General features: G+C 44.3%; 1 protein-coding gene across 1 annotated transcript; it reads left to right on the top strand.

The window, feature by feature from the left end:
* Nucleotides 1–27,884, top strand: NPEPL1 (aminopeptidase like 1). Its single transcript, XM_073607567.1, has 12 exons — nucleotides 1–235; nucleotides 11,656–11,841; nucleotides 12,611–12,781; nucleotides 12,857–12,946; nucleotides 13,389–13,470; nucleotides 18,165–18,307; nucleotides 20,508–20,585; nucleotides 21,969–22,069; nucleotides 22,270–22,393; nucleotides 23,235–23,411; nucleotides 23,503–23,613; nucleotides 27,402–27,884. The coding sequence occupies exons 1-12, from the start codon at nucleotides 86–88 to the stop codon at nucleotides 27,555–27,557; spliced, it is 1,569 nt and encodes a 522-aa protein (XP_073463668.1). The 5' UTR covers nucleotides 1–85; the 3' UTR covers nucleotides 27,558–27,884.

Genomic DNA, 27,884 nt, shown 5'->3' with positions numbered 1-27,884 from the left:
CTCATAGGCCGCCGTGCGGGAGGGCGGAGCTGAGGCTGACAGCGAGGTTTGGCGCGGCGGTGGAGGGGATACAGTCTGCTGTGACATGGCCAATGTGCGGCTGGAGTTTAAGGCGAGCGCCGGGGATGGAGACCCCCAGACTAGGCCCATCCTTATCCTGGGACAGCTGCCCAACCTGCAGCGGCTGCCGTGGGCCGAAGTGAGAGGGAAGCTGCAGCCCCGAGTCACCGAGGAGGTGAGCACACTTCCCGCAGGCCTCTGCTTACTCACTAGAGCCGTAACCCAGGGCAACCGGTCAGGACACGCCCTCTCTGCTCTGAATGGATGGTTGCTTACTTATTAGAGAGGTAACCCAGGGCAACCACCCAGGACACGCCCTCTCTGCTCTGATTAGATGGTTGCTTACCTTCTAGAGAGGTAACCCAGGGCAACCATCCAGGACACGCCCTCTCTGCTCTGATTGGATGGCTGTGTATAAGATTTTTGGGAAGCTTTTCAAGTATCGCTAACTAAAGGTATTTTTTTATTTTTGCATGGAGTGGAGAGGGATTAGAGCTTCTGTCCGGTACAGGTAGAGATTCACCCCGTTTGTCCTGTTTTACCGATTATCATCGAAAGTGAAATAAACAAAAGTTGAGTTGTCACCAAAACAGGAATAGAGGGGAAATCTTCCAGTGGGGACACTAGTTCTGGTGACACGCAGGGATTCCTTCACTTTTGGAGGAATTTTCTTTTACTTCCTGTTTGGCTCTAGAACAGGAAGTGAAGGGAAATCTCCCCAATGGGACACAGATAACAAATAACAATGGAAAGAAAGTTTTGCCTTTTAGTTGTCGTTGTTTAATGTCTGACGGAGATCTGTCCGTGACAGAAAATTTAGGGAAAAAACAAAAGTTTTTATCAGTTTTCGTTAAAAAATGTTCTAAATAAGTAATTTTTTTTTTTTTTTCTCCTTCAGGGTGCGCTGATGATGGGCATCACTGATGGGTACAGATTGGCAGCATTTGTGGGCACTGTTGGGATCAGTGCCCTGATGATCAGTGTAGATCTCCCCTGTGTGGATTGGTCGGTTATCGGCTCTCCTCTCACACACTGCCAACGTTAGGTGAGGAGAGCCAATAACTGGCTAATCCTGTTTACACTGTGATTGGACACAGCTGGTCACATGGTAAAGGGCCGCTGTAATTGGCTCTTTACCCCAGTCTGTAATCGGCTGCGTCCAAAGGATACAGCAATCGAAGATCCCTGCCGATGCACGCAGCAATGTGAGCCTGCGCTGTAGCCGTCTTTTGGTTATAACGCGGGCAGGAAGAGGTTAAACAAGAATTATTCGTCTATATACATACGATCGCCCATAACATTATGACCACCCACCGTAACCCGTCAAAGCATGGATGTCACTAGGCCTCTGAAGGTATGCTGTGATGTCTGGCACCAAATCACCAGTAGCAGATCATTCAGGGCCCTTTCACACTGGGGCGGTTTGCAGGCGCTATTGCGCTAATAATAGCTCCTGCAAACCGACCCGAAAGTGCCGCTGCTTTAATTCCAGTGTGAAAGCCCCGAGGGCTTTCACATTGGAGCGGTGCGCTATCAGGACGGGAAAAAAAGTCCTGCTAGCAGCATCTTCGGAGCGGTGAAGGAGCGGAGTGTATACCGCTCCTTCACCGCTCCTGCCCACTGAAATCAATGGGACAGCGCAGCTATACCGCCGGCAAAGCGCCTCTACAGAGGCGCTTTACGGTGGTTTTGGGCAAGGGTTGTCGGGAAGTGGCCCTTGTCCTCATCAACATGGGGACAAGGTGCTTTGGGGGGGGGGGGGGTGCAGGGGCCTCCTCTGCCCCAAAGCACCAACCATGTTGAGGGCATGTGGCCTGGTATGGTCTAGGAAGGGGGTGGGCGCTCGCTCATCCCCCCCTTTCCTGACCTGCTGGGCTGCGTGCTCAGATAAGGGTATGGATCTTGGGGGGGGGGGGGGGGGGAACCTCACGCAAAATTTTGTCAGGGTTCCCCTTCAAGATTCTCAGCACACAAGTCGCACCGCAAGTCAGATCATCTGGATCTGACTTCTGGTGCGACTTCTATTCAAATCAATGGGCTCCCATAGGGAACCATTGATTTTGAATAGAGATAGAGAAACACGGCTGAAAGCTAGCGTGGCTAAACGCGCGTTGACGCCAATACAAAAAAACCCCTCCCACCCTAAATTGCGTTTTTTTTTTTTTTAACGCCGCTTTTTTTCCTGGCGTCGGTAGCTTTGCAGCTCATTTTTTTTTTAAAACGCTCATGGGCATGAGGCCTTATGCTGCTAGCATTAGTAAATCGATAGGAAAGTATATAATATGTAATTGTGTGTGTGTGTGTGTGTGTATATATATATATATATATATATATATATATATATATATATATATATATATATATATATATATATATATATATATATATATATATATATATATAAAATATTTTTTTTTATTTTTATATATTTCGCGGCTATTTTGGGGTCTGCCATCTCACCAGGAGTCCCGAGCTACCAGCCGGCATGTCCGCCAGCTAGTCTGAGGTCAATACAAAGCTAGAATTGGCTTTGATCGTCTCTCCGCCATGGTGACCCAGACGTGCTGACTCACTTCCAGTTTACTTGGATGTCAACAGTGCTATTTTTTTGAAAATCAAAAGTATTCAGAAACGCCAATCTTGCTGATTGCTGGCGCAATGCTTTACTTTTTTAAAAAGTGAACTTATCCTTAAAAAAAAAAAAAAAAAAAATTCGCCATATTGAAAAAAACAAAGTTTATTTAATTTTGTAAAGAGAACTTTGCAATGCTTTGTACCAGAATTATAACTTTTTAGTTTTTTTTTTTTTTTTTTTTTACAGGAGAAATTACATAATAAAATGTACACATTTTACGTGCAGTAACACTGCTCACGAAAAAAAAAAGTGTATTTTTGTTTCGTTTCTAGTGTATAGTGTGTATCCAGCTTAAGGCTCCTTTCACATGGGGGTGGACTGATTAGGACCGCCTGTCAGTTTTTTTTTTGACGCCTCCCAATTGCCCTCTATGGAGTGGCGGGTGTCAACGGACAGTCCTGTCGGCTAAAAAAGAAAAACAGATGGGCAATCCTTTCCCCATCCGTCCGGAGGATTGGATCAGATGACGGTCGGATATAAACAGACATCCTTTTTGTTTCCATCTGACCACCCATGGAGGAGAGCAGGCCGTGTCTGTTCTGCATAAGTGGAGCTGACACAGACCTGTCATCTACCTACTCAGCGCGGATCAGTAGATGGATTCCTTACTGAACAAGCGGAGTCCGCCCATCTCAAAGGGGCCTAACGATTGTAAAAAGAAAATTGTTTCAAGACAATATCATGTTAAGAAAGCTTTGTTTTCTTTAAAACAATATGTGTGTTACTTTTGTTATCTTTAGTAATGACAAAGGTATTTCCAAATAAACTGGACCATAGCAGAAATATAAAAATTCCATAGAGGTGAACATGTGTGAGGTGAAGTGGTTAAAGATGAGTTCCAGGTATAGATATATTTTCTCCAAGCGTCTTCCAGGACAGCCCATGAGACCTTGGGCTCCTCCTACCAGGACAGGAAACACGTCACCCCCACCAGATAAAAGGGCGGTCCTCCAGGCCCATGTCAGTTATTTGTGTTTCCTCCGGACGGGGGGTAACATGTTCATGGAACCTGCTCCCATAGGCCTTATAAGCAGGGGCTTTGTATGGCTTTTTTCTGGGGCATATCACTTACCTCTTCCTCTGCCAGAAGCAGCACACCGCTGGGGAGGTTGGCTGTGTTGCTGTTCTCTGTCCTCAGTGCCTGGAGAGGGCCAGGACCGGGGTGAGGTCGTGCCCCTAGCGCAGTGCATTGCACTCTAGCTCAGCTGAGCTTCGGTTGTCCTTCCCTGCCGACAGCCTGGCTGATCTGAGCAAGGAATGGAGGAAGCCGCAGCGTTCGAGGGGGCGGAGCTATTGCGCTCCAAGCTGGCCCACAGGAAGTGCCTGGAGAGGGTTACTTCCGGGGCATATGACATCATCATCGGGCCCCGGAGACGAGGTTCCAGTCTTCATAAACGGCGCGAACAGAGAACGCTGGCTGCTGGTGTTTCTTGGTGTTAAGCAGCCAGGCTGTGGATGACCAAGAGGGGCAGAATGGATCCTCCTGCAGTACCTGCACAGGCAGCGGATGCAGTTCCCAACACCAGCACCTCACAGGTAAGCCTGGGGTGTTCTGTCACCACCTTACTATCCCTGTGAGTGTTCCCTCCCCCTCCCCCCTCTGTAGTAGTGGGTGTAAGGGGACACATTTCCTCCCTCCTGCACGTGGTGTTACGGAGTGATTGTGTGGCTTTAATTACATTGTGGGTCATTTATTTTGTCTTGCAGACCAAGACTCAGGACAAGGCCCAAGCGCAGCCACTTAAAAGGAAATGTGCGGTTTGCGCAAACAAATTGAGCTCCTCATGGAGCAAAGCAGTTTGTCGCACCTGTATAGAAGGCCTAGTAAAGGATGACCCGGTTGCCTCGTGCCAGAAGATGCTTACTTCTGTTAGGGATGAGCTTGCGTCCACCTTCAGTTCCTTTAGAACGCTTATTGACAAGCTCCAGCCTCCAGCAGAGAGTCCGTCTTCACTGAAGGCGTCAGTAAGCACTCTGCAGCAGGCAGAGAGTGAAGACTCTGAGGCTGAGGTCAGATCTACCCGTTCTTCTCTGGAAGAATCAGGGTCAGATACAGAGCCCAGAGATAGAGAATCCATTCGAGGCTCAAGATTTAAGTTCTCTGTTGAGGATGTAGATGACTTATTAAAGGCTATCTATACTACCCTTGAGTTAAAAGAGGAAGAGGTTCAGTTATCCAAACATGATCTTATGTATAAAGGATTACATAAGAGAAAATCAAGAGTGTTTCCAGTTCATAGTTCTTTGGTTGATACTATTAAACTGGAATGGGATAATCCTGAGAGAAAACCATTCTTCTCTAGTAACCTAAAAAGGAGGTTTCCTTTTGATGAGGACACTGCGCACCCATGGAATAAGAATCCCAAGTTAGACGCACCTCTTTCAAAAGTTTCTAAAAACTCGGACCTGGCGTTTGATGATATGGGTACGCTTAAGGATCCGATGGACAAGAGGGGGGATATCCTTCTCCACAGAGCCTGGGACTCAGCAGTTGGAAACCTGAAACCAGCTTTGGCTTCCACTTGTGTGGCCAGAAATCTGGAGGTTTGGTTGACTCAGATTCAGTCACATCTGTCAGCAGGTACCTCCAGAGAGCAAATTTTAAAGTCTTTTCCTCTCCTATTTCAGGCAGTGGGTTTTTTGGCAGATTCTTCCGCTGAGTCGGTAAGAATGTCAGCCAGGACTTCGGCTCTAGTGAACTCGGCCAGGAGAAGCCTTTGGCTTAAGACCTGGTCAGGGGACTCGGCCTCCAAGTTGCGCCTTTGTGGCCTTCCTTTAACTGGCGATCATTTATTTGGCCCAGGTCTACAGGAGGCACTGGAACGCACGGCTGATAAGAAAAAGGCGTTTCCAGAGAGAAAGAGAGTTCAGACAGCCAGAAAATTTTTTCGTGGCCAAAACAGGCAACAGAGTCCTAGAGAAAAGGACAGCAGGCCGAAAAAGCATTGGACTGGGCACAAAGGCAGGGGCAAAGGGGGAGTGCTATTTAACCCTCCTCAACAGCCCGCCAAGCCGCAGTGACTTGTGTTCCCCGGTGGGAGGGAGATTGAGGGCCTTCATCCCACAGTGGGCAGCAGTCACTCTGAGCCCCTTCGTCCTGGACCTAGTAACCAACGGGTACAGGCTGGAGTTTGTTCACCAACCACCAGAACGTTTGTTGGTCACATTTCCTCCACAAGATCGGGAGAAAGCGAGGGCTCTGGGTCTCCAGATCGGAGACTTATTAGATCAAAAAGTCCTGATTCCTGTTCCTCGATCGGAGTGGGGCAAGGGATTCTATTCCCATGTATTTGTGGTCAGAAAGCCGGCAGGAAAGTTTCGACTTATCCTGAATCTCCGGACCTTAAACAAGTCCATCAGATACAAGCATTTCCGTATGGAGACGGTTTTTACAATCAAAAACCTACTATACCCAAACTGCTTTATGGCCACGTTGGACTTAAGGGATGCTTATCTTCACATCCCTATCCATCCAGCCTTCCAAAAGTTTTTGAGATTGGCAGTGAAGACGGGTATGGGGACCCGACATTTTCAATTTCAGGCCCTCCCCTTCGGTCTTTCCTCAGCCCCACGCATCTTTACGAAGGTGTTGGGGGAAGTGCTGGCTCCTCTAAGATTAAAGGCAATAACGGTTATCCCTTACTTAGACGACCTCCTGATAGTGGCAAAATCATACCAAAGGCTGTTGGAAGATCTCCAGGCTGTACAGGACTTCTTACAGTCCCTAGGCTGGCTAATAAACAAAGAAAAATCGTCCTTGATTCCGGCCCAGAAAGTAACTTATCTGGGTTACGATTTTTGCTCCGTGAACCAAAGAGTTTTTCTTCCTCAGGAGAAGATTACCAAAGTGTTCCAGACTATGTCAACATTGCAGACCAACCAGTCGGTCTCTCTGAGACAGGTGTCGAGGGCAGTGGGTCTTATGACCTCATGTTTTCCCGCAGTACCATGGGCGAGACTCCGTCAGCGTCCGTTACAAAGGTTTCTTTTAAGAAACTGGGACGGGGACGTAAGGTCCCTGGAGTCAAGGATCTGGCTTCCCGACAGGATAAAAAGAAGCCTGTGGTGGTGGAGAGCTGGTCAGCACCTAGCAGGAGGTCTCCCATGGTCCTTTCCCATTTCCGAAGGATTACCACGGATGCGAGTTCCTGGGGATGGGGGGCCCACCTCAGCAATGCAGTAGCGCAAGGAGAGTGGTCCCCAGAGGAGGCAAGGGCCTCATCCAATCAAAGAGAGCTGCTTGCAGTCCAGAGAGCCCTCCAGTCTTTTCAGATGGAGGTCAGGGGTCACAACCTCCAAATCCTGTCAGACAATATAGCGACAGTCGCGTATATCAACAAGCAGGGAGGCACGAGAAGCCGGAGGCTTCAGTCCATTGCCCAGGAGATCCTTTCATGGGCAGAGGGGAATCTAGCCTCCATTTCTGCTGTACACCTGAAGGGGAAAAACAATTGCCTGGCAGATTATCTCAGCCGTCACAGGATAGACCGAGACAACTGGTCCCTTCATCCCGAAGTCTTTGCAGATCTCACCAAGAGATGGGGTTATCCGGTAGCGGATTTGTTCGCAAACCGAAACAACCGCAAGACGGAGATATTCTTTTCCATGAACCCGGCAGACCAAGCCTTGGGGATCGATGCTCTGGCAAACCCGTGGCCTCCAGGCCTATGTTATGCCTTTCCGCCAATCAGGCTGATTCCAGAATTCCTCCGGAAGTTTCGGCTGGAAGAGACAGATCTGATTCTAATTGCCCTGTTTTGGCCCAAGAGGCCATGGTTTTCCCTGCTACAGTCTCTGGTTTCAGAGCCTCCGTGGAGTCTTCCGAAAAGGGAAGACCTATTATTGCAGGGTCCAGTATCACACCCTCAGGTGGTTTCCTTAAACTTGACGGCCTGGTATCTGAAGAAAAGATACTGAGCGCCCAAGGGTTCTCTGACAAAGTAGTCAGGACTCTCGTGAATTGCAGGAAGCCAGTTACTAGAGCCATATATTCCAAAGTTTGGAAAAGGTTTAACTCATGGTTATCTGAAAATGATAGATTAGCTCATGATATTCCGTCTATTTTGGAATTTTTCCAAGAGGGTGTCGACAAAGGTCTTTCTGTTAGTACCTTTAAAGGTACAGGCGGCAGCTATTAGTGTGTTCCTCCAGTTTTCTCTCCTGGAAAATCCCACTATAGCCAGATTTTTCAAATCTATCTCTAGGGCCAGACCAGTAGTGGTGAGAAGTTGTCCAACGTGGGATCTGTCCCTAGTACTTCAAACTCTGGTAGAATTTCCGTTTGAACCTCTGGAAAGTATGTCAGTTAAGTTACTTACATTAAAAACTGTGTTCCTTATAGCTGTTACCTCAGCTCGTAGGGTAAGTGAGTTGCAGGCCCTATCAGTTAGGGAGCCCTTCCTCACGATTTTTGAGGATCGAGTTGTGTTACGAACCGATCCAGGTTTTTTGCCCAAGGTGGCAAGTACATTCCACCGATCTCAGAACATTGTATTGCCAACCTTTTGTAGTTCGCCACAGGGCGACTTAGAAAGAAAATTTAGTTTCCTAGATGTAAGAAGGATTCTCTTGGTCTATCTTGAGGTCACGAAGACCTTTAGGAAAACTGATGCCTTGTTTGTCCTCTTTTCTGGAGTTCACAAGGGGAATAGTGCATCTAAAGCCACATTGGCTAGATGGATAAAGCCAGCCATCTTGGAAGCTTACAAAATTAGGGAGGTCCCTACACCTTTTGTTACTGCGCACTCAACTAGAGCCTTGTCTACGTCTTGGGCTGAGAGGGCTGGTGCCTCACCGGAACAAATTTGCAGGGCTGCCACTTGGTCCAGTTACTCGACCTTCATTAAACATTATCGCCTGGATCTCCTATCAGCTCAGGAGCAGGCGTTTGGTCGTAAGGTCCTTCAGGCAGTTGTCCCTCCCTAGACTGGTAAGTTCTGGCTCATCGTCTCATGGGCTGTCCTGGAAGACGCTTGGAGAAAAGCTGAGTTAAACTTACCGGTAACTCCTTTTCTGAGAGTCTTCCAGGACAGCCGGATTCCCACCCGGTATTGTCTGAAGTTATGTGTATTATGCATATGTTTTGCAGGGTCCTACAGTTCTTGAGAATACTGACATGGGCCTGGAGGACCGCCCTTTTATCTGGTGGGGGTGATGTGTTTCCTGTCCTGGTAGAAGGAGCCCAAGGTCTCATGGGCTGTCCTGGAAGACTCTCAGAAAAGGGGTTACCGGTAAGTCTAACTCAGCTTTTCATAATGGCATTTGTCCCAGCTTGGACTAATGTAACTATCTATATACTATACCTGGTCCTTACCCTTGGAAGCTGGAAATCTCTGTAGTAGACAGCACTACTACACTTACTTCTGGGTCCTGTGCCAAGCGGCCGTCCTGATGCATTCTGAACACAGGAGGTCAGCTGCTCAGCATGGGTGCCATTCACAGAATGCTTTGCCTTTTCTGAATACATGCAAAGCATTCTCTCCTGTGTTTACACTGCATCAGGCTGGCCGCTCGGCATGGGACCTGAGAGCAAGTGGAGTAGTGATCAGTGATTTCCCGCCTCCAGGGGCATCGGGCAAGCCAGGCCAATGTAACTATGTAATAATTCCTGAAATTCATCTTTCAGCAAACCTGTACAAAGTCATAGGAAAGCTTTAAATAGAACCTGCTGTTTTGTATTATGTTTAGATTCTTTTTCTACATAGCGCCAGAGAAGGAAGATTAAAAAAGGAAATTGTTGATCAGTCCAATAGAGATCTAGTACTGTACAGATGGGAAGAGGCTCCAGTTATCCTATATCTTCTCCTGGAATGTCTGTGTGAATATAATACCATCTGTCCTGCCAACCGCAGGCATGTCGGGGTCTTCTGGCTGCATAACAGCTGGATCTGAATCTGTACAGAGTCAAAGGTGATTCTTCAAGGAGCTGTTTAGTCTGATTTCTAATCTTGTGAGTTTATTATTATAAGAAGACTTTTGTATCTTGTGGACTTTGTACAGCTCAAAGTTTCAAAGTGTGCCCTCTCTTTTCAGTTTGCGGAATTAGCCAGAATAATTTATATGCAGAAATCGAGTTTAAAGCCCAACTCAATGCTTCATGGCCTTTTAGTTTGTTTGGGCCAAGCTGGCCCAAATTACTTGTTGCCACACTAACAGGTGCACTTTTGCTAGGCACGCTGTAGTATAGGAGCCTCAGCTACATTCATTCTACATCACTGAGACGGGGACTTCTCATCCCACTCCAGGAACAAGATTGAGTTGAGCTGAGCGATGCTGTATTCTGTGAATGAATACAAAGCTCCCATTGACTGGCTGAGAGGTGGGAGTGGATGATGTCACAATCTCAACCTGAGCCAATCAGAGGAAGCTTTGTATTCATTCATAGAATACAGAGCTTCCCATGAATGGCTGAAAAGCACTCAGCCTGACTCTATATTTTTTTTTCTGGCAGAGCACAACGCTGTATACTGAATGTATCTGAGGCTACATACTGTTTATACAGTGCGACCCGCAATCATGCCTGTTTGGACCAGCTTGGCAAAAATGAATTATTAACCATGGAGTTAGGCTTTTAAAGCGATATTAAACCCAAAAACAAAAAAAATCTAGTGCAGCCTTGAATCTTTAAATGCATTATTTTACTTTTATTTGATCAAAATTTCTTAAATTAAAAGGTGAACCTATCAGAATGTTACACCTGCATTTGGGGCAGGGGTGGTCAACCCATGGCCCACGACCTCATGCCCTGGGATGGTGGGTCGGCAAACCCAGATCACCACCATAAATGGGTTGCTGACCCACCACCCCAGAGCATCAGAGTGCAGCGGAGGAAGCGGGAGCTGCATAAGCCGATGTGTCCTCTGTAGCGCCAACTCCTGTCCCAGGTCGAGTGATACCTGGGACCTTTCTAGCAGCCTGGAGAGCAATGCCAGCAAAAGCTGTAAGATGAAAAGGTCAGTATAGTAAACATCAGATACGCTGCACTTTTGCAATAAGCACGTTAGTACTTAGAAAATAAAGAGTTCTTGAGCTGATTTCACACTGATCCACAAGTGTATCACATGGCACCTGTGGGTTAGTTGCATTGAGTTATAGACTTGTATTATATGCTTCTATAAACTACTAATAGCAGGCGTTTTGTTGCGCTTTCAGAAAGTGCATCACACATAGATGTCTATGGAAAAGTGCAGGGAAATCGCAGCCCATCAGTGTAAAAACATCCTTTATTGGGGGCTTAGGACAGTATGGGTTCGTTTACATTTGCAATTTGGGGGACGGAAAAGCCTCATAGTTCATTGTGGCCTGCGAGCAGTTACCAAATCACTTAAAAGAGAAGTATGGGATTTTTTTTTTTTTTTTTCATTCCTTATTCATATTTGGGTGGATGCAGCATCAGACCAATGCTGTATCTGTCCCCTGCCCTGGTTGGGTTTCAACCTCATCCCTCAACCAAACACATTAATTACACAGGTTCTGCAGCTGATTAAGGTGGTAATGAAACTCACTTGGTCCCCTTATCTGCATTAAATTAATCTCAGAACCTTTGTAATTCATATGTGTTCATATATAAAGGGATGAGGTGGCAACCCTAGTCATTGGGAGGAATTGTGCCCCTTCATTGGTGTCTTTGGAAACCGTTGTTGGTGTCATTGGGAGGAACTGTGCCCCATTGTAGGTGCCCCCTGGGCCGCAGTTCGGAGAACACTCGCCTAGATCAAGGATGCCTTTCTCTTTCCTGCGTCTATCCTAATTCTAACCCGCCATGACTGGAGGAGGGGAGGCCACATACAGATCCAAATTCTTCTACATTTCTGGGGACCACATCAGCAGTAACTGTTGTGTGTGTGTGTGTATATATATTTTTACATTTTATTGCCATTTTAGATGCACTGCTTGGCATAATTTTTGTAAGGCAGGAATGTGTTGGCTGTGTATAATGTTTGTGCTTTATTTGTCTCCAGGTATGGAAGGGAGGTCTGAGTTCTTTAACCCCAAACCCCACAGACAGCTGTCCCCTCTACCTGAATCTGGCTACCTTAGCGGCTCTGCCATCCCGAGTCAGCCGACACAACAGCCCTTCCGCCGCTCACTTCATCACACGCCTGATACGAAACTGCCTCCCGCCTGGAGCAAACAGATGTATCCTCGTAAGTTAAAATGCTCATTGCTAGACCCTTTGTACTGGGAAGTGTGGTGTCCTGAATAATTTTTACTGCTATTTGATGGGACAATACATATTAAACTGATATTTAAAAAAGAAATGGCGGCAATTATGGAGCAGATTTAGCTGGCTGCAATGGGTGACCTTTACAGACCCAGCTCCCCTATCTATAATCACTTTGACTGCTAGGGGTCACCCTAACACAAGTGTAAGGCCGGCCATACACAGTTGGAGATTCGAGCCGGTAATAAGCAGGTTGATTAAAACGATTTGATCAATTTGGGAACAACCAGCCTGCTGGGTTCTCTTGAGCCGGTAGGAGGGATTCCCTCATCAACACTGTGTTGATGGGGGGGAGGGAATCGAGTGACTTGCAGGAAAGAAATTTGCTCAGTGTATGGCCGGCCTAATTCTCATTCTTGCATAATCTACCAAGGGGCAGGTCACATAGGGGTTGATTTACTAAAACTGGAGAGTGCAAAATCTGGTGCAACTCTGCATGGTAGCCAATCAGCTTCGAACTTCAGCTTGTTTAATTAGGCTTTAACAAAAAAAGAAAATGAAAAAAAAATGAAAGTTAATTGACTACCATGCTCAGCTACACCAGATTTTGCACTCTCCACTGTTAGTAAATCAACCTTGTAATGTCAGAAGAGAAGCAGTTTTGCAAGCAATAGCTTTAGAGGTTGGCATGAGAATCTGATAGAATGTGGTATTACTGAGTGACCATGCAGGTTTTCTGTCCTCTATCCTAGATGGTGTGCGAGCGCTCAGAGGTGTTTGCCAGCGCCTGTGCCATAGCCCGAGCCTTCCCGTTATTCACCAGGCGTTCTAGCGCCTCCCGCCGTGCAGATAAGAAGTGCGTTACTGTGGAGTTTGTGCTGATTGGACAAAACAATGGGCCTATGGAGTTCACCACTCTGAAGGTAGTATGAAATCACTGTCTGCCCCTGCCATGCATGGGGAAGGCCTGCCTAACTGTCTGGCTGTTTCTGTACCAGTGCCTGGAGAGCGCCACCGAAGGGGTGAGACTGGCAGCGCGCATTGTGGATACTCCTTGTAATGAGATGAATACCGACCACTTTGTTGAGGTTAGTACACGTCTGTCAGCGGCTCCTGTGTATGTGCAGGTGTTTTATGGATCACCTCTTCAACTTCTTTTATCTCCACCAGACTATATACTTCAGTCTAAACAGCAGGACTTTTTACATCAAGTATGCCAGCAGCAAGACACAACACAAAGTATAAATCGGTTGGCAAACACTATATACTGTTTGCCAGGTGATTTTATAATTTATGTTCTGTCTGGCAGAAGTTTGGGAAAAGGCACAGGTTGAAAAGCCAAAAAAAACCCAAAGCTATTCTAGACCTGTGACCTCTTGTGTCACCTTGCCACCCCTATTCTTTTTATTAGTTTCAGTTTTAACAGCGTTTAGAGAAAATGAGCCTTGTGATTTGTGTGTGCACCCAAATTCCAGCCATTTCTGTCTCTGTATTGGAACTGAAAAATATTTTTTGTTCCTTTTTTTCTAGGAGATCTCAGCTGTAGCAAAGAAGCTCGGCATAATACCACAGATTATTCGTGGTGAGGAGCTGAAGGAGAAGGGCTTTGGTGGTAAGTTCACCTTCAATTGCACAGAGTTGGGCTAAATAAGGCAAAGGCCAATTTACAAGGTACTGTAACCAATAGCATCCAGTTGGAATCTTTCTGAATGGCTGCAGAAGAGTAGCAAGATGGCCGTTGTGCTGCTTTTTTGGATAACATCCTCCCCTTGGTAGAAAATCTTACCGGATTACATACAGCAGCCTACAAATAAGCTGAGGGTGAGTGCATGGAGCCGCATCAGAGGGGGGACGGGTGTCATCAGCAGGCGGGGTTGAACGGGAGCCAATTCTCCTCCTAGCCTTTGCCCCCCCTCCAGCGCTCTGCCCGTAGAATGTTAAGAATCGATTCTGGAGGGAGGAGTCGCACAGTCATTCAATCAGTGGCGCCTTTCCTGTGATGACTCCTTCCCGGTGTGTGTGCGGGGATGGAGGCGGAGGAGAGGTGAGTTGTGTGTGTATCCTGTGCAGGGAGGGAGGATAATAGTCTGGATGATGGGGTAGGGAGGAGAGGATGAATCGATGTCTGCACACTGATTATCTACATTCCATCACCCGTGATCACTCCGTCTGTATAACAATCATGTGTCGTTACTACTTAGAATCCGTGATTGTGTGATCTGTGCTCCACTTATGTACACTCTATATATACACTCTCCATATACAAGCCCTCAAAATTTCCGCTCCCATTAGGCAAGTGAAAGTAAGCCGCCAACAGGGGGTTGGGTGGGGCAATTGGTATCGAGTAACTCTTCAGGCCTAGATAGTGGCTCAGGACTTTAAATTTTGAGCCCTGACATACAGCACTCCTCATTGTGTAAAGGACGGCTGTGTCCAAAACAGGTTCTCTTTTAACACAGTACAGTAACCAATATTTTGCAGCGATTGTCTTTTTAATCACAGAGTGAAGTTATTATTTTGGATATTTAAAAAGGGATTCTACTCTTGTGCCATACAAACTAGCGGTTGTGGTATTTTTATAGTGTGTGTGTGTGTGTGTGTGTGTGTGTGTGTTTTTATTTTTTTTAAGATATATGTTTATTGATTTTGATGGAGAGATATATAGATTATATATCTCTATCTTTCAAACTTTACATGGTACACAAAAAAAGGTGTACAAGATCAGGCAATGGACATTCCTTGTTCAACCATTTCACATGTCTCCTGTGATGATTAACCATAATAATAGATTCTCACAAACCACTACATTTTAAGCAAACTTAGTTATTGTCAGAGTGAGGTATTTAGTAGGCAGGGATATAGCAGGTCAAAGTCAAGGGACTAGCTATCCACTTGCCCCAGATTTTCTGAAATGTTTTGACTCTTTTATGAATTTCAGAGGTTAATTTATACAGGGGTAAGGAGTCGTTGACCAACTTTTAACCAGTGGGATCATGTAGGTAATATTGATCCCTTCCAGAACAGTAGGCGGGACTTCTTCGCATTAAAAACATTGGATGCAAAGCAGTCTCTTGGCGTGGAAGGGAATCGTCAGGTCGCCAAAACTGCCCAAAAGACAGTTCTTAGGTTTCACTATATTCTGCAGACCCAATGTGGAGGAAATGTCCATCCAGAAATCTTAAACTATTGGGCAGGACCAGAAGAAAAATCAACAACCTGGCCACAACCTCTAAAACATTCAGCTGAGGAAGATGGGCCCTTTTTATGTAATCTAGCAGGGGTGAGGTGGAAATGATGGAATATCTTGAGTTGAGTATTACTGTCTTTAGATGAAATAACAGAGGGTTTTATAATGCGTCTGTGAAGGGTATGTCTAGTGATATCCATTTCACCTAAACAGCTCGGAATCTGTGGTTAGAATCTGATATGAGTGCAGAGTAATGGGCTGAGATAGGATTAGTATGGTCTGGGTGTCTCAGTAATTTCTCCAGAGGTGGTACCTGAATAGCATTATCTAGGGAGCCAAATTGCACACATACAGCATGGCGGAGTTGCGAATAGTAAAATAAATAGGTACATGGCAGGTCGAAATCCACGCGCATTTGGTAAAAGGACTTGAAGGAGTTGTAAAGGCAGAAGGTTTTTATCTTAATGCATTCTATGCATTAAGATAAAAATCCTTCTGTGTATTGGAACCCCCCACCCCCCCAATTGCCTACCTGAGCCCCACGATCCCCTCAGCCATCCAGGACACTCCTCCTCCTGGTTGAGACAGAGCAGCGGTGACATTGGCTCCCATGGCTGTCAATCAAATTCAGTCAGCCAATCGGGAGAGAGGGGGCGGGACTCCTGTCTGAATGGATACACGGAGCTCTGACTCGACTTGGGTGCCCCCTGTAGAAGCTGCTGGCTGAGGGGCACTCAAAGGAGGGAGGGGCCAGGAGCCCAGAAGAGGAGGGTCCTGGCTGCTCTGTGCAAAACCAACTGCACAGAGGTAAGTATAACATGTATTTTTTTTAAATAATAGAGCCTTTATAATCACTCTAAAACCTTGTGCGGTGTAGAGGGCATGGATATTTAACCCCTTTGGTGGACCACCTTTGTTCTGGAAGGGTACGTTTAAACCACAAAGGGTTATTGGAGGATGACAAACACGAGTTGGAGGAAATATTGGCCACTAATGGATTTGAACAGGAAGAGGGAGGTACGCAAAATCGATGTGCCCAGATGAGCCGGAACACAACCCGTATAAATGATATTGTGGAGAGTCTCGGAGGAGTAGGTGATAGCTGTCTCCGTAGTGGTACACGCAGTAACAGAAACTGGGTGTAACCAAGCGTGGATATGAACCAATTGAGATGCTATATAGTACAGATAAAAATTGGGGAACGCCAGTCCTGCCATATGGGTCGGGAGTGTCAAGGTTTTAAGCGCTATCCTAGGGGGCAACCATTCCATAAGCACGCTATGCAAATAGTATCAATATGTTTTAAAAAATTGATTTGGGAATCTTGCAAGGGGAGTTGGCCATAACATAGCGCAGTTTAGGAAGATATATAATTTTATTAACATTGGCTCTCCCCATTAAGTCCAGAGATAAATACTTCCATTGTTTGATTTGAATTTGTAATTGAGACGATAAAGACACAAGTTATTTGTAATATAAGGGGTAGTTGAACTGTAATATCTAGATACCTAAATGTGGGGAAGACCTGTAATCTGGAGTGCGGGTGGATCATAGGTATAGCCACTTGGTCTAGAGGAAAAAGAGTGGACTTGTTCCGATGAAGCCAGAATAGTGACCCAAGATGTTAATTTCAACTAAGAGTTTTTAGGGATACACAGGGGTCAGTCGGGTAAATTTAAAGTGTCATCTGAGTAGAGTGAAATGCGTTCCTCTATGGTACCAACAGGGAGACCTCTAATTAAAAGGGAGGTACGGATATGTATGGCAAGGGGTTCCATAGCCAAAGCAAAAGGGAGGGGTGACAAAGGACACCCCTGCCTAGTGCCCCTATTTATTGGAATAGGAGTTCCGGACCACTGGGGCAATGTAGAGGAGCCGTATCCATGCCACAATAGGAGGGCCAAATCCATAGAGCTGCAAAACTCAAAATAGGTAGGGCCATTCACAACATTATCAAAGGCTTTTACACATGTCTAGAGATACTATAACACGAGTACGGGAGCAGTCATGGGCATATTGTAGGTTGTGAAACAGCCTATAAATATTCATCCTAGTAGAGCGGCCAGGTATAAAACCCCCCTGGTCACATTGCACCAGTTTCACAACTATCGTATTCAGATAATTGGCCAGTATTTTTACATCCACATTGATGAGGGAAATCAGATGGTAAGAGTCATATTTAAGGGGATATTTTTGAGGTTTCAATAACAGAATAATCGGTGCCTTCCGCATAGTAGGTGGAAGGATCCCAGCTGTTAGGGCCTTATTAAATGGACAATAAAAATAGGGCAAAGTTGCGCTACCAGTTACAAACCATAAAAAATAAATAAATATAAAAAATAGCAGCCGCCAGCATCAACATCAACAATGATTTAAATTGTGAAGAAGTGCAAGGAATATACAATGCAGCGCTAAGGGAATATATCCCCCCCCCAAAAGCACCTTTCGGGGAGAATATTCACCAAGTGAACGCTTGAATAAAAGTATATACGAGTGTGTTAGAATGTATTCATAACAAATAAAGAAAGCGAAAAGAGAGGAATCTCATATGAACATATTACAGTCGCAAAAAAAAGACATGAAAAGTCCATAGTGACTACACCTAAAGTGTTTGTCTAATCAAAGTAAGTCCACTCAGTAGATCAGCATATAATACAGTTTCTAGATGGTTCATAGAAGCAATAAATATAGTCTCTTTATAGGCGGTAAATCGGTGCAATCCTCGTATATTAAATGGATGTGTTGGTTTTGTGAACTACAAGCAGCGTTTTCTTTAGGAAAGCTCTTTCAGCCCTTAATAGAATTTCCAGCAACATTGCTAACATAGCTTTATGTTAATATTTAAAGGTCCACTCTAATGATCAAGAGGTCCAGAACTGAAATACTTGTCATTTGAAGAATGAAAAAGTTTTCAATAAAGGAAATGCATTTCAATGAAAAAAAAAAATGAAAACGTATAATAATAGTAATAATATATGGATGTGAATGGCTGTAAAATTGCTCACAATGTCCGTGTGTGAGGTTTGGTTTAAAAGTAAATTTGTGCAGCTGGTGTATTGTCTATACAACAGTCTCCCGGCATGAATAATAAATCTGTGCAATATGGCTTTGTCTTTCAGGAATATACGGTGTTGGTAAAGCTGCTGAACACACGCCTGCTCTGGTCATACTGAGCCATACACCAGAAGGAGCCACCCAGACCATTGCCTGGGTTGGGAAAGGCATTGTATATGACACTGGAGGACTCAGCATTAAGGGAAAGGTGTGACAAATGTACCTAGAGAGAATTTTTATAGAGGAATGTCCTTTTCTAATAATAATGACAGTAGAGAAGATTTTTTTTTTTTCTTCTTGGTTTTTAGGAAGCTTCCACCATTATCCACCTTGTACCCCTTCCCTGCAAATACTCATGTGATTCCATGAGCTGTGCTGAAAGTTGCCTATACTGCATGATTACGCAACCTAAATATCTGCCCACCTGTCGAGCTGCGGTGTGCGCTACATGCATTGGTGCTTTGCAATTCCACTCCTTTTTAATGGCAACCCAACGGAGCTCAGTCACACATGCATTGCTGTGTACTGTGCATTGTAGTGAGCTGCACTGAAAAAAATGCTGCTTACCCTGTTCTGGTGCACTGGCAACCAATCCTTTTGAATGGGCAACACTTAACATTATAAAACCACTCAAGTTTGGGAAAGTGTGAAAGGACCATTTAAAGGGACAACGTTTTCTCCCCCCTAATTCTCTGCAGCTTTCTGTCATTTTTACATGCATACAGATTCAGAAGAGCACTTTTCATATATAGAATCGCTCACTCTAATGATTTTGTCTAAATTTGGTAACCTAAATAGGGGCCCCCTGGGTGATCTATGTACATTGCAGGGATTTTAACAAACTTTGTTGCAGATTCCTACCTGTTTCTTCTCTGTAGAAAAAGCTGTTTTTGTCTGCAGTGAATTCAAATGGGAGTGACTTTTTCATTAATAATCGGGTGATGCATTTGCAGGGTTCTAATGGGGGAAATACATTATCTGCATCCTTTTTAGAAGTAGTTAACCTTTTGGGAGCATCTCGGCAAAAATAAAATTTTGTTGCAGAGGATGCCTAAAATCTGACTTGTATCGTAGTGCAGACTTCTGGGAAAATCAGTGAGCCAGTTACACAAGCGGGAAATTATGTTTCTGGGGGGTGTTTTGTATGCACTCTGTGTACAAAATCCCTCCAGGTAGCCATACTGCATTTTGTATAAACTTAGTGCTGCAGATTGAAAGGGAAAGGTAATTTTAATAACCTTCAAGTACAATATAACTTGTGTTGCAATTGTATACGCTATATTATTATTTATTTATTTCCAAGAAAGTGGAGTTACCCACAGAAGCACACAATCTTTCCCAGCAGGCATTTAACAAGTTATTTGAGTTGAAAGAGGCTATAACTTTTTGTTAGTTTGTATCACTGTGTTTTCCTTGAGGGGATTCACCCTCCCTTCCAGTCTTAGTGACCATTGTCACAGGAAGTAAGAAAGATTTCCCCAAATAGGACATGGAGACCAATAAAGCCTCAATGACTTTAAAGCGGTAGTAAACACTGCATATTGGCACATTATGGCAGACTTACCTGTCGAAGTTCTCCAGTGCTGTGGGGTCTTCCTGCTGGGTTCCATCTCTTCATCCGCTTGAATGGTCAGGCCGTGCATCTGCATGGAAGTCATATCACCGCAGCACAGATTTTGGGCCCTAAATGTATGCGGAGTTGTGCATGCTCGGCTCCATGTACATTACAGCTGGCAGGCGGGGGAAGCATTATGACAGAAGAGATTGCGAGTCTTTTGTCACAAATACCCTGCCTGTCAGCAAGGTTTTAAAAAGTGGGTTTAATACCACTTTAAAGGATAAGCTCACCGTTGCAAACATGTTACATGTTCTCGCTTCTGCAGCCGCTGCCCGTTTTTTTTTTTGTCACCCTCCCCCCCCCCCCCCCTTGTGGCAGCGGGCTGGGGATCTTCTCCCTGCACCCACTGTCACTATTTGAAAAGAGCATGGCCATGAGGGGCGGGGAGTGCTGTGAATGAAATACAAATACCGCCAGCCTTTGCGGCTGATGGCTTGTAATTCTCCGTGAACTGATGAGCCCTGTGGTAGTCCATTGATTCTTCCTTTCATTGTGTAACTGCCAGCTCATACGATGTACGGCCAGACGGCTTACACTGACAGTCTGCAGGAGTCCTGCATTGCTCCCAAGATATGCTGATCACGGGTGCAATGCTGTCCAAGCTTTTCAAAGCTTGCCTACAAAAAATGTGCTATTTTTTATTGTTATTTATTTATTTTTTATTATTCTTATATTATTTTTTTAAAGGTGAACTTATCCTTTTGTCAGCACTGTACTAGATACATTTAGATTGTTGTGATGATGAGGTGTAATGTGACAGTATGTGAATGTCTTTCCTTTTATATGACAGACCACAATGCCCGGTATGAAGAGAGATTGCGGTGGAGCTGCAGCAGTCCTGGGGGCATTTAAAGCTGCAGTGAAGCAGGTAAACACTGCTGATGTAGACTTTCTAATAGATGGCTCCACAAAAGGTAGCAGTGCTCCTGATTTTAAGAATTGCTTGCAGTTATCTGGCTGCATCTTATAATGACACCTCCAGTCATTGTAGGTTAGAATAACCCTCTAGATTATCCAGCATACTGGAGAACTCTTCCCTCGAGTGGTTTTATGTCAGACTTGTGCTGATGTTCTCATCTGAAAGGGTGGCAAATCCCAACACCCGTTAGATCTGTGAGAGGACAAGTCCTGTGTTCTTGGGGAGGTTTCTACCATCTTTGGCCAGTCATAGTGCTGAGTGTTCAGAAAATCTGCCTTATGCTGCCAATGCAGACAATGTTTCAAAGTTAAGCTTGTATCTTTCAGGAATCATTGCAAGTGGTCATGACATTTATAATAAAATGAGTGCTTAGTTATGTTTTTAGCCCTGGTGTAAAATCTGATCATATTTGCTCAATCCTTCTTTTTTTTTTTTTTTTCCTTGTTTTCTTTTTGAACAATTATTTTATATCTATGCTTGACTGCTTTTATCTTTGCTTGTTACTTTATTAAATACTGTAAACTGTTGTAACCCTTGGCAGCTAATCGGCTGTCTCCTGATATTCTTCTCATTGGTCACCGCATCATCATGGTAGATGTTGGTTCCACCTCAGTGAAAAAGGTTTTAGGCCCCTTTTACACTTGTGCGACCTGGAAATCGCGTGACTATTGCCAAGATTTGAAGCATTGCCTGTGTAATCTTGGTCTATGGACCTCAAGTCGCATCAATTTCAGACCAAAGTAGTGCAGGGACTACATTGAAGTCGCTGTGACTTGAGGTCACACAGATCTGAACAGTACTCATTGGAAATCATGGGGTACGACTTCTCATGTGACTTTGCAGTCCCAAGTCGCACAAGTGTGAAAGGGGCCTTTGTGTATTTTGGAAGTGGTCAGGTTTATGGCCTCCTCCCGTCCTGTGTGCCTGCATACAGTTTGCCATTTATGATGACATTGCTGGCAGTTTAGTGTGTGAAAGAGGTGGATGTGACCAGCTCAACTTACTGAGACAACAAACTTATTCACTACCATGCAGAGTGGCAGAACGTTTTGTCATTTTCATAAAAACCTAGCTGTCTGCATACAGGGTATTGTATTTCCAGGACTACAGGTATACTTGCTGCTCCCTGCTATTGCTTTCTGTCTGACCATTGAGAATTTAAATTTGAGTATATTTGCAAAACTGACAGATAATTCTTATATCCGACAGTGTGAGTATGAGAGTGCCCATGTGACATTGCCTTTACTATGTTTGGTTTTCCTTTCTGTGTAACTAACTGGACAGGAAGTGTAAGCACCATAATGATTGTGGCTTGTGTCTGCTCTATTACAGGGCTTTAAAGACAATCTCCATGCCTTGTTTTGCTTGGCAGAGAACTCCATTGGACCAAATGCAACACGACCCGATGACATTCATCTACTCTACTCTGGAAAGTAAGTTCAACGGCAGCTTGTTTGATAGCTTACTGTGCAGATGAAGGTCAGTGCCAGGTTAAAACTGAGGTCCGTGTGATTTAAACCCACATTGGAAAGCTCTTAACATAACTGAGAGTTCTGTTCATGGTGAGATGTTGTACTGCAACAGTATTCTGCGTTTTATCGTCCATGACAATTGTGTGTCCTCTGTCCTGCAGAACGGTTGAAATTAACAACACTGATGCTGAGGGAAGATTGGTGCTAGCTGATGGCGTCTCCTATGCCTGCAAGGATCTGAACGCAGATATCATCCTGGATATGGCAACCTTGACTGGGGCTCAGGTAAGTCTGCACCCAGCCAACATACATGAGATTAAAGAGGAGCTCCTTCAGAAAACATTTAAAGTCAGCAGCTACAAATACTGTAGCTGCTGACTTTTAATATATGGACACTTACCTGTCCAGGAATCCCACAATGTCCTCACCCAAGCAGATTCTTCAATTGGCTTCCTAAGCGCCGGCATCTCAAGTAAGGTGTAAACAGGAAGCAAAGCCTTACGGCTTCACAGCCTGCGTCCTACTGCAATTCGCGCGGCGTCTTGTGAATCGTTCTGTACTCCTCTTTTCTTGGAGTCCATAGAGGGACACAAATCTTAATTCTAGCTTTTAAATGTACTTTAGCCTTCCCTGGTTTATTTGATAATTCATAATGCATCAACATCTGCTGTACAAAGTTTGGATATACAGGAGATAAAACACAACTCTAAAAACAGACCCTTGCTAAAAGATCTTACAATCTAGAGAGGTATAACTAGTAGATGGGTTGTGTAATCGAATAGCTTTTTGTGAATTGTAGGTAAACTATATGTTAGGGTTATACACCTCTGAAAGCATGGGTTTTGGGGGATAGGCGTTTAAAAACTTAAGGGGTTGGTAAATGCCTAATGGCACATGGAAGAGAGTACCAGAGCAAGGGGGCAGCATAGGAGAAGTTCCAAAAATTTGTTTTGAAAATGGTGATGACACATTAGGTCCTGAAATTTTGTATTTATTTTTTGGCACTAGAAGCCCATCTGGTCATGTTGTTTAGCTGACCTTCACTACTTTCTTTAGTCGCTTGTAGGTGTCTTGTCTGAGCTCAGTTGTTAACTCCCCACACTCCTGTCCTGTTCACACCTTCTAGGGAATCGCTACAGGCAAATACCATGCTGCTATACTAACCAACAATGAGGAGTGGGAGATGGCCTGTGTGAAGGCAGGCAGGAAATGTGGAGACCTGGTCCACCCATTAGTGTACTGCCCTGAGCTGCACTTTAACGAATTCTCCTCCGCTGTGGCAGACATGAAGAACTCTGTGGCAGTAAGTGATGGAATAGCAATTTGTGGAAGATGTTAAAAAATGCCCCCTTTCCATTTTACATATTTAATGTCTTGTCTTGTGTCTACTTCAGGATCGTGAGAACGCCCAGAGTTCTTGTGCTGGACTCTTCATTGCCTCTCATATTGGCTTTGACTGGCCAGGAGTCTGGGTTCATGTGGACATTGCATCTCCTGTTCATGCGGTCAGTTATATTTCCATTTTCTACAGCTACTCCTTTATAGACCTGTGCAGAATATAATACTGACATCTTGTGGCTTATTCAGGCTGCTTTTAAAATTAAACCCCTCCCATGTAATAGACTAGTGGGATATTGTTTTAAAATGTGCTGCTAAAATCACAAAATATAATTAAAGGCCCCTTCTACCTATCAGAGCAAAAAGAATGCAGAATGAGACGTGTGTGTGTGTGTGTGTGTGTGTGTGTGTGTGTGTGTGTGTGTTTGTTTTTTTTTTTTTGTTTTTTTTGTGCCCAATACATCGCATTGAGGCCAGTTCACATATTTCTGCTCACGATTTCTGTTGTGTGATTTTTCACACAGATTTGCATGTTGTGCTTTGGGCAGCCCATTCCCTTCAATGGGCTGCACTATGTGCTTTGTCACCTAAGAGAAGCTCCTGCTCCGTTTGGGTGACAAGCTAAGCGCATTTTTTAAAAGTGTGTTTTGCCACTCGTTTCTGTAGTTCAACGTTATTTACATAGTAGGTGAGGTTGAAAAAAGACACAAGTCCAACCTATGTGTGTGATTATGTGTCAGTATTACATTACATATCCCTGTATATTGCGGTCATTCAGGTGATTATCTAATAGTTTCTTGAAGCTATCAATGCTCCCCGCTGAGACCACCGCCTGGAAGGGAATTCCACATCCTTGCCGCTCTTACAGTAAAGAACCCTCTACGTAGTTTAAGGTTAAACCTCTTTTCTTCTAATTTTAAAGAGTGGCCACGAGTCTTGTTAAACTCCCTTATGCAAAAAAGTTTTATCCCTATTGTAGGGTCACCAGTACGGTATTTGTATATTGAAATCATATCCCCTCTCAAGTGTCTCTTCTCCAGAGAGCATAAGTTCAGTGATCGCAACCTTTCTTCATAACTAATATCTTGCAGACCCTTTATTAGTTTTGTTGCCCTTCTTTCTACTTGCTCCATTTCCAGTACATCCTTCCTGAGGACTGGTGCCCAGAACTGGACAGCATAGTTGTTGACAGCATACTCAACAATCACAGCAAACTTGCATTCCGTTTTGGGGAGCCATTTAGGAATAACCCTTCATGCATTTTGCTGTAATTTGGAATTCCAAATTGCATAATGTGAACGGGGCCTAACCGCAAAGATGGACAGAAAAGAGAAGGCTGTTAGTATTGTTAGAACTTCATGTTGCTCTTAGCAGTGTCATGTCATATGAGACTATGTAAAAACTAAAATACAAAACACCATGCTGTTACAAATAGAAATCACCAGAAATGGTATAAAAACCACCTCCATATGAATTCTGAAATCAGCATATTATTTCTGTTGAAGTGTTCCATGCATAAATTATACCGAAAAGTGCATTAAAAAAGTGTATGTGTATATATGCATGCATACATACATACATGCATGCATACATACATACATACATATGTATGTACATATACATTTTTTTTTCTTTTTTTTTTTTTTTTTCCAAAACCCTGCTAAAAAATTAGAAAAAAAAATGTTCCTTTTTATCAGGAGTATAGCATCAAATCAATTAAACTCCTGGGATATTGATCTGGTCAGATAAGTGGCAGAGGGGTTGTTAATCAGTTTCAGCTGCTTTTGGTGTTAATGAAATTAACAGGTGCACTAGATGGGCAACAATGAGATGACCTCCAAAACAGGAATGGTTTTACAGGTGGAGGCCACTGACATTTTTTTTTCTTTTTCCCTACTCCTCTTTTTCGCTAGTTTTGCATTTGGCTAGGGTCCGTGTCACTATTGGTAGCATGAGGCGATACCTGGACCCTATAGAGGTTGCACAGGCAGGCCAATTTCTCCAGGATGGCACATCAATACGTGTCATGCCAGAAGGTTTGCTGTGTCTCCCAGCACAGTCTCAAGAGCATGGAGGAGATTCCAGGAGACAGGCAGTTACTCTAGGAGCGCTGGACAGGGCCGTAGAAGACCCTTAACCAATCAGCAGGACCGATATCTGCTCCTTTGTGCAAGGAGGAACAGTATGAGCACTGCCAGAGCCCTACAAAATGACCTCCAGCAGGCCACTGGTGTGAATGTCTCTGACCAAACAATCAAAAACAGTCTTCATGAGGGTGGCCTGAGGGCCCGACGTCCTCTAGTGCTCGCTGCCCGGCACCCTGGAGCTCGATTTGCATGTGCCATTGAACACCAGGATTTGCAGGTCTGCCACTGGCACCCTGTGCTTTTCACAAATGAGAGCAGGTTCACCCTGAGCACATGTGACAGGCGTGAAAGGGTCTGGAGAAGCCTAGGAGAACGTTCTGCTGCCTGTAACATTGTTCAACATGACTGGTTTGGTGGTGGGTCTGTGATGGTCTGGGGAGGCATATCCACGGAGGGACGCACAGACCTCTACAGGCTAGACAATGGCACCCTGTCTGCCATTAGGTATTGGGATGAAATCCTTGGACCCATTGTCAAACCCTATGCTAGTGCAGTGGGTCCTGGGTTCCTCCTGGTGCATGGCAGTGCCCAGCCTCATGTGATGAGAGTATGAAGGCAGTTCCTGGAGGATGAAAGAATTGATACCATTGAATGGGCCCCATGCTCACCTGACCTAAATCCAATAGAACACCTCTGGGACATTATGATTCGTTCCATCTGATGCCATCAGGTCACACCTCAGTTTGTTCTGGAGCTCAGTGATGCCCTGGTCCAGATCTTGGAGGGAATACCCCAGGACACCATCCATCGTCTCATTAGGAGCATGCCGTTGTCAGGCATGCATACAAGCACGTAGGGGCCATACAAACTACTGAGTTATTTTGAATTGCTGCAATAAATTTTCAGCAAAATGGACTGGTCTGCTGCATCATTTTTTCAATTTGAATTTAGCCCTCTGTCGGTTGAGAATTTTAATTTCCATCAAACTATGTGGCATCCTTTCGTTACATTACCCACTTCATATCCGCATGATATTTTTTCCCCATTTGAGATCTGTTTTTAAAGTGTTCCTTATGTTTTTTTGAGCAGTGTGTGTGTGTATGTATATATATGTATGTGTGTGTATGTATGTATGTATGTATGTATGTGTGTGTGTGTGTGTGTGTGTGTATATATAATATATATATATATCTATATATATATCTATATATATATATATATATATATATATATATATATATATATATATATATATATATATATATATATATATATATATATATATATATATATCTCCCCTTTTATATAAAAGTTTAAATGCACTTGGGGAAAAAAAGAGCATCATAAAATAATGCAAAAGTGCAACCCCATACAAAATGTGTTTATTAAATTAAACGTTTAAAAACCATACAGCTCACTTCTGTATAGGGAGTGGCTTCAACACTGCATACATCCGCAGTCTATCACACTCTTGGCTTTGACAAAGCTTTACTTTCTGGTAGAGACCTGTGTGCGATAATGTAACTTATTGGACCTGCCCAGCGTGCTTTGTCAGGGGCTCCAATAGGACGCATGCCACCATGTATTTGTTCAGATCTACTGTTCTACCATTAACCGATACCAACTGTGTTTTCATTTAACCTTTGTTGTATAGTTTGTCCCATAATCAATGCAAAGTCATAGAAACAGACCCTCCCTGTAGACTCTTCTAAAATCATTCACAACTTGACCTGTATAGTTTGGCTTCTTTCAAGTTACATTCCCATAGGTTTGTATAGGAATGCAAAGCCCACCTATGAAGACCCCTTAGTTTGGCTGTTTTGATTCACTCTAGTGAAAATATTTCCATTCTTTACTTTTTCATGCAGGGTGAGAGGGCCACAGGTTTTGGGGTGGCATTACTCCTATCCCTGTTTGGTCGTGCCTCAGAGGACCCTCTACTCAATATGGTTTCCCCTCTGGGGGAGGACACAGTAGAAGAAGAAAACCCTGAACGGGATACTAAAAGGAGGCGTCTCGTGTAAGTGGAGCGTTACCTGTGACCACTGATAGTGCTATGTGTATCTGATATGACCAGGCCTGGACCTTCTGCCTGCGTCCGTAATGGAAGCCCCCTCATGTTGCCAGTACTTGATAATAGAAGCCTGTGCCAACCAGCTCTCCTCCTCTTACTTTTTCTGTCTCAGGCCTGTATATCACAGCTGGCAGTTACATGGAACTGGGGAGGCAGGTATTGTAATGGTTCAGTGTCGTCGTCCTTCCTTAGATTACCACTATGTGAAAGGCCGCTCTACCTTATGTCTTTCTACACCATTTATTGCTTTCAATAAAACTGTTTTGCATACATGATA

The sequence above is a fragment of the Aquarana catesbeiana genome, linkage group LG12, assembly GCF_042186555.1.
Source record: "Aquarana catesbeiana isolate 2022-GZ linkage group LG12, ASM4218655v1, whole genome shotgun sequence".
Lineage (NCBI taxonomy): Eukaryota > Metazoa > Chordata > Amphibia > Anura > Ranidae > Aquarana > Aquarana catesbeiana.
Note: the sequence above shows the minus strand (reverse complement) of the source record. Positions and strands in the feature narration are given on the sequence as shown.

Bases quoted from the DNA above. Each gene is read 5' to 3' on its own strand.
- NPEPL1 (XM_073607567.1), top strand. From the start codon at position 86: ATGGCCAATGTGCGGCTGGAGTTTAAGGCGAGCGCCGGGGATGGAGAC. The intron at 12,947-13,388 runs GTTAGTACACGT...CTTTTTTTCTAG, and splicing joins ATACCGACCACTTTGTTGAG to GAGATCTCAGCTGTAGCAAA. The intron at 23,614-27,401 runs GTCAGTTATATT...TTTTTCATGCAG, and splicing joins TTGCATCTCCTGTTCATGCG to GGTGAGAGGGCCACAGGTTT.